This window comes from Xenopus laevis, chromosome 3L, assembly GCF_017654675.1.
Source record: "Xenopus laevis strain J_2021 chromosome 3L, Xenopus_laevis_v10.1, whole genome shotgun sequence".
Classification (NCBI taxonomy): Eukaryota; Metazoa; Chordata; class Amphibia; order Anura; family Pipidae; genus Xenopus; species Xenopus laevis.
In genome coordinates this window covers 114,595,434-114,608,339 of record NC_054375.1, presented here as the reverse complement: position 1 = coordinate 114,608,339, position 12,906 = coordinate 114,595,434, and the positions used below count along the sequence as shown (strand labels likewise).

At 40.5% G+C, this 12,906-nt stretch overlaps 2 protein-coding genes across 3 annotated transcripts in view; both read left to right on the top strand.

Moving 5' to 3' along the window:
* LOC108711451 (cell surface hyaluronidase) overlaps positions 1-12,906 on the top strand; it is a 60,962-nt gene that overhangs the window by 22,257 nt on the left and 25,799 nt on the right. The window contains exons 1-12 of one of the 2 annotated variants that reach the window (XM_018253200.2): positions 3,093-3,641; positions 3,904-4,044; positions 4,753-5,308; positions 7,271-7,440; positions 8,604-8,792; positions 9,820-9,989; positions 10,454-10,663; positions 11,081-11,286; positions 11,400-11,469; positions 11,771-11,899; positions 12,009-12,094; positions 12,503-12,634. In XM_018253200.2, the coding sequence (XP_018108689.1) occupies positions 3,542-3,641; positions 3,904-4,044; positions 4,753-5,308; positions 7,271-7,440; positions 8,604-8,792; positions 9,820-9,989; positions 10,454-10,663; positions 11,081-11,286; positions 11,400-11,469; positions 11,771-11,899; positions 12,009-12,094; positions 12,503-12,634 (2,159 nt within the window). In that variant the 5' untranslated portion in view covers positions 3,093-3,541. Of the gene's footprint in view, positions 1-3,092; positions 3,642-3,903; positions 4,045-4,752; positions 5,309-7,270; positions 7,441-8,603; positions 8,793-9,819; positions 9,990-10,453; positions 10,664-11,080; positions 11,287-11,399; positions 11,470-11,770; positions 11,900-12,008; positions 12,095-12,502; positions 12,635-12,906 lie in introns of those variants that run through there. The other variant, XM_018253197.2, reaches the window with a different exon arrangement.
* Positions 2,756-12,906, top strand: part of cemip.L (cell migration inducing hyaluronidase 1 L homeolog) — an 82,540-nt gene continuing 72,389 nt past the window's right edge. The window contains exon 1 of the mRNA XM_018253201.2: positions 2,756-3,099. The gene's annotated coding sequence lies outside the window, so the exon portion shown is untranslated. The remainder of the gene's footprint in view (positions 3,100-12,906) is intronic.

Genomic DNA, 12,906 nt, shown 5'->3' with positions numbered 1-12,906 from the left:
ATATATATATATATATATATTAAATGTATTGAGTTTGAATGTGCTGCAAAACACTATACAGTATCATTAGCCAAACGAACAGATCTTGTTGTTTATATCTACCTATAGACAGAATGCAGTGTGATCTGTCAAAGTTGGGCCCCCAAGGTGTGTCAAGATCAATCAAAGTGGTTGTAACCAAATCAATTACTAAAAAAAATCTGGACTATATGACCATTTTAAAAGGGGTGCCTTGTTCTTTTACAAAAATATATCAAAACATCTTTTTATTGAGAGATGGTCTTGTTGGGTTCGGATTAGGGCGGAAAATAAACACAGGAGTTACAAACAAAAAACCCTCCAGGAACAGTGTTGAAATTTTGGGGAATCCAAAGAATGCACAACTCATTTAGGTGATGTGTCTTTAAATAGTATAAATCTGGCTTCATTTAGTTTACTGTGTTGTAATAACAAAGACCTCCTCCTTCTTTGTTAACCGCAAACAACAAACTGGGTAAGGATCTAATGGAAAAAATGTGTGTCTGTCATGTTTTGTAATGTTTTCCCAATCCTGCAGTTGTATCAATTAAACTTGGCACGTGGGCATTTTGTGCGCGGCTGATGACAAAACATGAAGTGCGCAAACTGGAAGCAACAGATATGGGCATAATGGTGCAACAAACATGACTGTTACTTGCAAGTCAGTTGTGCCTTTAACTGTTTAAGACCTCTACAGTCCCAGCACTTAGACCACACTAAGTCCTGTTGCACTTGGGGTGAATATTCCATTGGCGCTATTTTAAGCTGCCAACGCACCCAAATGCACCAATGTGGCCTATCATTTATTTAAATGAAAAACTGCCTGTCTCTGCTATTGGGATTTGGCCAAAAACCCTACATTTGACCTGAAAAGCACCACAGGAGAAACTATGCCTTGTGTGCCATAGGCCTTAGAAAATTGTCACAACTAATTGTACTAAACAAACACCTGCTTCTTGAAATGGGTTGCTTTGCATTGACTTTAAATGTTGGGGAAAATGCCAGCCAGTGCTCTCATGATGCGTACTGCCAATAACACAGTGCAGATTGAAAAATGAAAATTAAGAAGTTTGGGGGCAAAATCCTTCCTTGTGCTTTGTAAGTAAAACAAGCAGTACTGGGCAGAAACTAGCATTCCCCCATTGGTGGAGGATCCCTAATGTGTGTCATTAGCCTTGTACTATCAGAGCATACTTATTAAGTGTAGTGCCGTGGGTCACCTAGCACAGGTAACTATCACCCAAAATGGCGTACTGTAGTATTTTCCATAATAATTACTCATACCATAGGCTCACGACTATTTCCAGTTAGGGCAAAGGGAAACCAGCAGGCTAGCAAATAGGGAAAATGCAGTGTTGAACTGGCCCACCTGGTGGGCCCAAGTATCAGTCGGCCCTCATGCTACTATTGACATTTGGCCTATTTCATGGCCATTCCCTTTTTCTATGAGAACAAAGAGGCTAACTAGGTGGAATAATAGATGATAGTATGTAAAGAAAAGAGACTAGGAGAATAGAGGTTGAGTGAGGAGAGGAAGAAAAATACTGAGAGTGAGCGCCTGGTCTAGGCTTTTTGGTGGGCCCCTGGTCTGAGGTTTTTGGGTGGGCTCTTGGTGTCTCAGTCCGACACTGGGAATATGTGACATTGCCCTAAACAGCAACACAGAAAGCCTGGGATGCTTTTCTCTAGATTCTAACAGGCCCTTTATTGTTACCTGCAGATTTTACAAATGCTGTACTTGAAGTTTGTCCCTTATGAATCAATGTGTATTAAGAGCCTGCTACATGTTGATCCGAAACAGTAACATAGTTTAGCTTTTGTTTAGACGCAGCTCATCTCTGTAGTCGTAAAAACTAGAATATACTGTTGATAGATGATAGATATGGGTTTTTGACATGGCAAGAGTACATAAATGCTGTGAGCAGGGTTTGTGTGACTTATTGGCAGGGTTTTTTGAATACTACAACATGACTGGTGTGTGTCTCCACCCCCTGCCCACGTGACCAATGTGTTAATAACTGGGGTCCCCTGGGTGAGTGCTCTGCTAAGTTAGTATTATGGAGCCCTAGATGTTGGCCCTGTTAGTGTGTACAGTTATGAGAATTAACTAATGTTGTATGGAGCAGCCCAATATGGTCTCTTGTGTTTGATATTCGTGGCTTTTGATCATGACTGGGTGTTCTTTATTGGGAATAACACTGAGCTATGAAAGCTGTACGTGAAGCTGTGTATGCGAATGGCCAATGCGGCCACCTGTACCACGCGCAGACTTGCCTCAGAGGTCCCTTCAGGGATCACGTGCCAACAGAGAGAGCGCGCGATTAGGAAAAGCTAGGTTGCAAGTCATCCCCCAAATCGGGCTTTTTGTACTTCAACCAGCGAATAGAATTTGAAGATGCCATTAGGCAAGTGCGCCCTACGATCTGTGTTATTACAGGCCAGTCCATCTCTATCGCTGTCAGATTACAGGACGTCTGAGGTGTAACAGTGCAAACCTGTGTCCGTATAGTTCAACTACCTGTAGCTTCTCAGCTATTTTTCCCAGTAGAGAAGTTCCTATAAGTCCGTGCAAGGGACACCCCCTGCCGGCTTCTCGCTCTACACCTCTGGCTGTTCTTGGGATTCCTTTAATAATGGTATGCGCAGCATGTGGTGCGTCACGGGAGGCGGGGCTAAGACTTGTCTGCCTGAGGTTACCGGCGGGAGAGGGAAGCGAGTGCGGAGAGATAGGGAGGGGGCATAGGAGAGACACAGAAAGAATAAAACACGGGCGGGTGGGGGGAGTTGGAATATGACAGGGAGGGGGAGATTAAAAAGCAGCAGCATGAGGAGGAGTAGGGAGGCAGGGTGAAATATGAAAGGAGGGTGCGGGAGAGATAAAGGGAGGAGAGCGGTCGGGCAGTGTATATATAAGAGAGTTGCGAGCTCCAGAGCAGACAGGGGACCAGGGATAAGACGAGCAGCCGGTGCAGCCAGGGATATCGGTAGCTGCTTATTGCGATTTGTGTCTCATCTGACTCCGCTTGTGACAGCTCCACTCACTTTCCTCCTTGCTCTCTGGGAGCTGCCGACCCCACACAGGTGAGACTGGCACACAGAGGGAATTAGGGTCAGAGCCGGGCTGCTGGCAGGTACCCGAGTGTCTAATTATTATTATGATGATGTTATGGTATCGCAACAAATAGCAGCTTCTTTGCCTGTCACTGTGGCTGCTACAGGTGGGACCCCGGTGTAACGACTCATTCACTGTACTAGAGTGTGAGCCCCTTTGGGCAGGATCCTTCAATAGCTCCTGTTTGTATGTGTCAGTTTGTTCATTCCATGTATGTACAGCGCTACTGAATATGCAGGTGCATTACCTTCAAGTCAGAAATCCAAGTGCCGGTTATATGTGGCAGATGCAAATTCAGCCGGGTGCAGGCTTTTCAGACAAATCATTGGCTCCTGGTGTTGGTTTTGGCTGTTTCACCCCAGCCTGGCGTTATGATTTTTTTTGTTCTATTTACTTGCAAATAACACTCCTATGTTCAGTCTATTCCACCTGGTACTCGATCCCTGGAATAATTGTCTCTTGCCCAAAAGGAATAGCTGCAAACACAAGCTGCCGAAACTGAAGGCAACAGGTGGGTTGTTGTTATTATTATCTGTACAAACCCTGCTATCCTTGGCTGATCTCTCTGTGCAAACTCCCAAGCCTGCATCTGTCTGCTGCTCTATTCTGTCTGCTTTCCCTTGGCACAGCTGTCTGGGTGTTAATGGCAATATTGTCTGGGTATTCTAGGTGGATCTCGCTTGTTTGTTCAGCCTTGCGTGTGCAATAGGTGGGCTTCATACACGTGTCTGTGACTCATCATGCAGAATATGTCAAATTAATGTGTTTTACAGACAATTGCCCAGATAAGAAACCACATCTGATCCCTTGGCACCCAGGACATGATGGAAGGAGATCAGCTGTTATCGGTCTTGGTGTTGCCCTGCGATTGGAGTCATCAGCCACTTTCCACTCACTGCTCATTCAGAATGGAGGTAAATATTTTTCTCTTGGGTGGGTGGCATTTTCAAAGCTTAAACCACTGTACCACCGTACCCCCCGACAACCTACATGTTGATATATGATGTGTGTGTATATATATATATATATATATATATATATATATATGGTCAGTTATGGTCACACTGTAGGTGTGACTTTTTCCATGAAAATGATCCGCTCATTATTGCTAGTTTACTATGACCGTGTCCTGATATGTCTATAGTATTACTGTTTTCAGATCCTTTAGGCAAATCAGGGACACTGGCTGGGCTTCACTGAATGCATTTAAATGAAATGTAATCAGTGCACCCATTCTGGATTTTCTAGAAGTGCCACCAGTTTTTCATATGATCTAAAAACCTTCTATAGTATAGTCCTCACAAGCTGCTCCAGGATATCCCCCAAAATGTTGTGGTTTTCATACAGAGGTCCAGCTATCAGAAGAACAAGCCAAGGATTCCAGAGCACTGTTCTTATTTTTACAGTCTGTAAAGCTTTTTTTTCCCACTTGTATATGCATTATCTGATGTGAAACAATGTACCTGAGACTGTATTTGTTAACAATCAAATTTAAAAAAAACAAACAAACAGGAATTCTTTCTGTTCCAGATATTTTCAACTAATATAACCAGTTAAAACATTTTTTTTATTTTTTTTGAGTCAATAAAGACTTCCTTCGAGTTTTTGTCTTTGCATTTCAGGAACTTTAGTGTTTGCAGATGACCTAGTGCCAATTACTTTAAGGGCACAGTATATTTTAATCAGAAATGGCGGAGCTCTTCACATTGGCTCAGAAAAGTGTCCGTACAGATCCAATGCTACCATCTCTCTTTATGGGAAGTCTACAGACAGCGAAGATGTAGAAGACTTTGGAAAGAAGTTCTTAGGAGTAAACTCAGGAGGGATTTTGGAATTACATGGAAGAAAACCATTATCCTGGACTTTGTTAGATGCAACCTTGCATCCAGGAGGGCTTCCCCATGGACCATATAAGTGGGAGAAGCACTGGGGCAGCCGGGGCATTAACATACGAATCATTGACCCTGAAACTGGTCAGGTGCTAGCTGCTGATCGCTTTGACACCCATATGTTTCTGGATGAAGGGAAAAGGCTGGAGGAATTCATTTCTCAACAGAGTCAAGGCAAGATAGTGGCAGCAGCAGTTGGTGACTCAGCAGCCAAGAGTTTAACCCCTGACACAAGAAAATTCCTAAGAGAAGCTTTGAACAGCAGATATATCTTTCACTTAGGCTACAGGTAATTACTTGGGAAGGGTGGCCAGAAGGTACATTTCACTTTTATATTGGTTGCATTTTAAAGATTTTAGACCCTGATTTGTATTCTTTATCAATGTTTGCTATGTATCACTAGAATGTTATGTTATAGAAGGGATGCCCAAACACCATTCAGGATTTGTTGGACTAAATATTCCAGTATCATTGAGACTGATGAAATATGTAGTTGAGAAACATCTATAATTACAGTATATATACCTAAAGGCAGGCAGCATTTTAAAGGTGTTTTTTACCTTAAAAGTTACCATTTTAGTACAAGACAAGGTGAATTCTAAGGCAATTTTGATTTTCATGTTATATATTTTGTGGATTTTGAATTATTTATATTTGTTGGGGTCAAGTTATCTGGTTGCTAGGGATAATTAGCAGGACAGTTTTAAAATCAAAATGAAGGGTGAATAGTAGATGGCCAGGAAAGAAATATAAGCAATAAAGAAAACAACTAACGATAACATTTTAGCCTTACAGTCAAACTCTATATTGGATGCCAGGGCCAGTGACCACTCTTAATTTTATTTCTTGCAGTTTTAAAATAAAACATTTTGTTTCTGGTCCTCTTTGCACCCAGCTGTTTGAGAAGTCTGGGGATTGTAGTTTCTGCCATAAAAGAATTAATGCCTATGAATAAAAACATAGTTTTTTAAAAAAGATAGCCACCCACCCCTTGAAGCTCTATAACAATACTAAAAGCTTAACACATAATGAGCTCAAGCATTTAATGTCAGCTGTATTCCATTAATCACTCTTGATTCAATTACGCAGAGGTAAAGGGGAATTCCAATGTATTTTGTCTTTTTGAGCTCTTGTGTGACCAGATGAGAGTTTACATGTGTTATTTTACTTTGCATTATAGACTGAATGTGGTACAGGTATCTGAAAGTATTACTTATCTGCACTTGAATTCTCAGGGATGGATGTCTGTTAGGGTCGGCAGCAAAGTGTAGCAAACTAATCTGCAAAACTGCAATGCACAGAATCATAATGAAGTCTCCATAAATCACAGAATCTTAATTTGCTATGTAAATAAATGATGATGATCTTCTGTAGATCATAAGAAAAGTGTGCGGAAGGTCCTTAGTCTTGTGAGTTGCAAAAGGAGAGAGAACAGTAAGGAACAGGAGCTGCTTCTTTGTCCACCATGGACAGCTCCTGTGCTCCAGATAAGATATGAAAGCAGGAGAGAGGCAGATAGTATACCGGTACCTGGGTGTCTGTTTATAAAAAGGAGGTATGGAAACAATGCCAAGAATGTGGCAAAGCAGCCCAGCACCAAGATATAGGTCCTGACTGGTTGGGATTATAGGTGCAGAGGGGGCTTTTCACCATACCTACAGGTGGTAGTTTACATTCTTTTATCACGCAATTAACACCAAGATGTATTTTGTTATAAATATTTTCTTTAACTAGGTGTAATTAATGGGTTTAAAGCATAACAAATATGATAGGAATTCCTCTATTTGTGGCATACCTCATGATGATTTGTGGGTTAGACATTCTCAACTTGAGTAGTTTTTCCTGTCTTATTCCCCATTTACAACTTGGGGGAGTTGTTGGCTTCACGATGGAATGCTGTATTATTATTTCTAAGGAGGTTATATGCTTTATTAAAAGTGCTTTCAAATACCTCACTTATGCATTCAGGGTGAGTTTTAGGCAGGGTAGAAAAGGTATTTGCTAACACCCTCATAGAACCATTGTAAAGAAGCTGTCCCAGTAGAAATTACATTACTACATATAAAGAATATCAATTACATTTTGATACAGTATTATAATATTTAATTGTTACATATTATGACTCCATTTGATACACTGAATCGCTACATGCTGTATAATCATGGTTCAATGTATTTTTCTTCTTTTAGTTGGTGGAAACCTCTGTGTATCCTACTGTTATTTCTGATGCTGGGTTTCTGGTATGTTTCAGGCAGCCCTGGGCTTTAGTTGGGGTGCTTGGAGAAAGTCCATTGACGGTAGCAGAGGACAGAAAGCAATATGAGAGCAATGGGACCACTGGTCTTGCAACTGCCACAAGGGAATTCCAGACATATTCAGGGCTGTACTTCACTGTAACTGCTTACAGCGGCTGGATTAAAGGTATGTCTTTTTTGTCTATTTTATTTCTTAAGCAACAATCTTTTATGCATAAACAGAAATATTTAGTAAATGGGTTACACTGTAATTGTAAACCAGGAGCTGAGAAATCAATCTGTGTGGTGTTAATATCACACTTTGTTTGCATTTGTCAGCTAGTGCTGAGGATTCCCTGAGTATGGGACATCAGCGGCCCTACACTTAATAACCAGGGTAGACTTGATGTTTATTACATATGTGCTGCTCTGCATTCTGCATTTACATCAACCCATTGTGAATCACACTCTGTGCGAGACATCCTTGGCATACATGATGCTATGCATTTCCTTTCTTGCAATACTGAAATTAGTTGCCAATCTCTATTTATAATGACCCATGCCAGATGATCGTACAAAGTCAGATGCAGGCAATTAGCAGCGTAAATTGTCAGGTTCATTTACAAAAATGGTGGAAGATGCAAATTGCAAAAATAGACACAATGCACCCTGTTTTTTTTGACATAGCATCTTCTCCCAACTGAATTTGCATACAGTGTCCTGGGGCTCAGTTCTTTGCAATTCCTAGTATGCAGCTTAGTGGGGCTGGAGGTCGGCCCTACCTGGGTTTTCCCTGGATTTTGCTCCTCATTAAGAGCATGCAAACTGGGAGTGTCAGTGGATGAAAGACCAGACCAGACCTAGAGAGCCCAGTATTTGCCACTTGCTTATGCCAGGTGTTAGGAATAGGGCTCCTTTGCACCTTTTTAATTGAGGGCAGAGTGTAGTAGCAGAGCTCTAGGCCCAATCCTTTTGTTCAAGGGTAGCATTATTTTGTTTACATCCCTTAATGCTTCTGCAGGCTCTCATGTATCTAATATTTAAATTTTTGATGTATCCATACAGATGGGTAGGGGTACTTTTCCCATAGTGTCACGTACAGTTAAAGTTTTAAGTCTCACTGTAGAGCATGGGTTTATGATCTAGTTGCCCTCCTAGCTGAAAAAGTTGGTCAGCAGTGTTAATGGATCAAATGACATCAGTCTTCTAGGTCAGTGACTTTTCAAGATAGCCATGAGAAAGAAATGTATTGCAATAATAAATGCATGTATATCTAAAGTGCTGTTTTTAAAAGCCAATAAAAGGCTCCATCAAATATTCTAACATTAACAATGTTGTTTCGTCCTTCAGGAGTTCCGCAGAATGGATTCAGAGTGGCAGTGTCTAGGGGCATCATACTCACATTACTGGATGATGTTACAAGTTGGTTGCCTGGTAACAGAATAGTCGTTGCTAGTACTGATTACTCCATGCACCAGACTGAAGAATTCACCCTGCTTCCCTGCCCAGAATGCAGAAGTAATCAAGTCAAAATTGGCGGTAAGAAAACACTCCCGAAAATCCAGCATTTGGAGAATGAACCCAAATGTGCTAGCCATTAATTACTTAGTTAAAACCATTCATTTAGTTCAACTTTACTTCTGTTGAGATTCGGAGTATTCCAGAGATTCGAATGATCAGATCAGAATGATCAGATGAATCCACCCAACTTCCATTAGCAGTTGGTCATTGACTCAGTAACGGGAGTAGTCTCAGAGGACCAATTTTACTTTGTAGATGCAGACAGAGTCCACACAGCACATTGCTTCATTTTCAAAGAACTGAATGGCATATTGCTTCATTTGCAAATTTGTGACCTTTGAAACAGGGTGTGAATCTCATGATAGTCTCATGGTGGCTGATTGTGGTATGAGGGGCTAAACCATCTCCCAGGTTTGGGTTGAGCATATAGTAAAAATAGTCCCAATGTGCTGTTGTATAGATTCATCTACTTTATATTGCCATGCAGAAATGAAGCTGCTTGCTGGCCTTAATTCTCCATTTTAATTAATAGATGTAGATTGTATCAAGGTAATGTGTTGAATCTTCTTCAGTGCAATCAGCTTTTCTCATTAATGTATAACATAGTAGTTCTCCTTTTCATCCTCTTTCTTGCCGAGACTGTCGGTATGTCTGCAGGAATAATGTAATGTAAACAATGTCAAAGTTTAATTATTTTATTAAATATCTGACACTCTTTTGGTATATTTTGTTGGTATGACAACACATTAGATTAAATTATGGGCTTGGCTTGTCCATATGTAGAGAGCCACATGGCAGCAGATTGGCTCTACTGGGACACATGGACCTGCTGTGGAATGTCCAAGGTACATTTTAATTGACCTAAACAGAAAGGTTCCCAGAGGTAATATGGAAGGAAGTCAAAGGACAAACACTTTTTTAAATATATGAAAAACTGCAGGCTATATCAGACAAGATATGTCAAATATGTATTTATATGAAGATAAAAGTTGACAAAACAAGCTACCTTTATTATGTATAATGTAAACTGAAATGTGTTTTGCAGGTATCCCACTTTATATGCATATTGGGGAAGTTATTGATGGAATTGACATGAGAGCAGAAGTCGGGCTTCTTACAAGAAATATTCTTATACATGGTGAAATGGAAGATTCATGTTATGGGCAAAACCAGTGTCAGTTTTTCAATTATGACACCTTTGGAGGACAAGTCAAGGTATATATCCCTGAAGATGGGCATATCGGTGAAAGATCCCTCTCCAAATGAATGGTTGGGTAGGCCCGTAGGCTGGCTTATATATGAATTTCAGGCTTGGAGGCAAGTTTTGGTTGTATAAAAACCAGGTGCACTGCCAAATAGAGCCTCAAAGTAGGTTGACAATCCACAGAGGGGCTACCAAATGACCAATCACAACACTTATATGGCAGCCCAAGAATATTTTTCATGCTAGTGTTGCTCCCCAACTCCTTTTACTTCTCAATGTTGCTCACGGGTTGAAAAGGTTGGGGATCCCTGCTCTAGAGCTCTAGAGTTACAACTCCTGGGATTAAAGAGATAGTGGCAGTTTTGGTTAGCTGGCACAGGCGTGTAAAGCGTTACAATTCTGTGCAAGAAAGAAATGCCCTTTTACCAGTGAGGGGTGATGGAACACCATTAATTTTTTTATCTCTCATCCCCAGATTCAAGGAAGATTTGCATCCGTTCATCTGTCTGGAGTGGAACTAAAGAACATGGGACAGCAAATTTTGGGCAGTTACCCAGTCCATTTCCACATGACCGGAACTGTAGATGAGGAAGGAGGCTATAACCCTCCAACATATGTGGACAATCTTTCGATCCACCACTGTTTCTCGAGATGTGTGGTGATTCATGGGACCCATGGACTTCTGGTATGAGATGGAATGACCTTTGCATTAATTATTCTTAAGTGCAGCAGATACTTGTTTCAAAATGTCTCCAGAATATAAAAGAGAAAATACCAACTTGATAGAAATAATGCTCTTAACTATAAGGTTAGTAACATATTAAATATTTATGCAGACGAGTAATTTGGCAGTAGGTCAATTGCTTGACCCAACAGTCTCACCCAGGGTTATACTGAGATCAGTTTGATGGGAAGATGGAACATAGAGTTTCATAAAATTGCCACGTGTTAAACACTTGCATAGAAAGGTTATTTTTTAAGTGCAACCAAGTAGCTGGTCTAAGTCATATACTTATCTTATGAGCTGCTGCTGATATTTAGTGGATTTATTTCTCAGGAATTAAATAAGATATGTAGCTGAAATATTGTTTGTTCGCTGCAGGTGAAAGACACAATTGGCTATGACACATTGGGGCACTGTTTCTTCCTTGAGGATGGTGTTGAACAAAGAAATACATTTTATCACAACCTAGGATTGCTAACAAAGGCGGGGACCATCTTGCCCACAGACCGAAATGAAGCCATGTGTCTTGCTATTCGAGATTCTATCTATGGAGATTATATTCCTGTGCCGAGCACTGACTGTATGTGAGTCTGTAGAAAACATGTGCACGTTATGTAGGCAATTGTATTCATGTAATAAAATAAAGCATCAGTTTTTTTTTATATATGGTAATGTATATTTATGTATCCCTGCTTAGGGCTGTCAGCACTTTCTGGATTGCAAACCCTAATAACAATTTAATAGGAAATGCTGCAGGTGGAGCACAGGTAAGATCCTTTTTAATGTCATTTTCTTTCAGGAACTTACAGTAATCACGAACCATTTCACTTTGCACCAAGTTCTTATCAGTCATTTGAATTAATTTAAATGGCAAAAGGTCTGGGCTAAGTTGCTGCACTAAGGGAGGCTTGGGTTTATCTCTTGTGTCACCTAGCAAGTCATCTTAATTCCTTGTGACTCATACACCAAACTCATGGGTCTTAGTTTTAGGCATATTAAACATGTTCTGAAACAAAGTATTGACACTGAGAAAGAGTGCAGTCACTCACACCTTTGTACTATTTGCAGGATGTCGGCATATGGTTCATATTCCATCGAGTTCCCTCTGGCCTTTGTGAGGGACAGTATCCTGAAGGACATTCAGAGTTTACCCCATTGGGGGTATTTTACAACAACAGGGTACACTCCAACTTTAAGGTAATTTAATCCCACTTATGCTAGTTTTTTAAATACCATTTTAAAATGTTATTAAACCTGTACACCATATCCATACAAATGACCTTACGAGTGTCTCATTCTTTGTAAGGCTGGATTATTCATTGGCAAGGGAGTCAAAACCACATTTGCAAATGCTGAGAATCCAAGGGAATATTTGACAGTAGATAATGCCAGGTGAGTGCCTAGGATTCTGTTGTGTATGCTAATCAGTCCAAATGAGTATGTTAATGCATCAAGAATATGGAAATCAGGGGCCAGCCAGCTATTGCTGGCCCTTCAGTTATTTTTATGAGTGTGTGGTTGCCCATTGATTGCAATATCTGTGTACAATGCATACCAGTTGCTTTGTCGACCAAGCATGGTTGAAAATCTTTTTTGCCAATGCAACAAGTGTTTAATTGTATGGTGCCTGAGGGAGCACCATTTTGCAACCCATTTCAAGGGAGTGGCTGTGGCATAGCTACTGTGCTGTGACAATGTGGCAGGGCCTTTGCTCTTTAAAGGCTTTTGATATATTAAATATAGTACTTGTTTTATTATCAAATAATAAATAATAGTAGGTGTGGAATATTATCCTCTTAGGTTTCGTCCTCACCAAGACTCCGATCCGGCCAAGCCTCGAGTACCAGCTGTTATTGATGGCCTTATAGCTTTCAAAAACAATGACCATGGTGCATGGGCTAGAGGAGGGGACATTATTTTCCGTAACTCAGGGTAAGGTACCATTGGCATATATTTATGTCTGTAAATGTATAAAAAAGGTGCAGTTTTAAAGGAATGCATAGATTGCCATTTCTCTGTTCTTCAACAAGAGTAGATTATGTATTATTCTGATTTAAAGAGATACTGACACCAGAAATTAAACCTTTTTGACATCTATCATAACATTGTGTTTGAATGATATCTATAATTTTGCCATAAAAGTATTTGCAGATGCTTTTACATTACCCATCTGATTCCCCTTGTTCCTCTATGAGGAGGCTGCC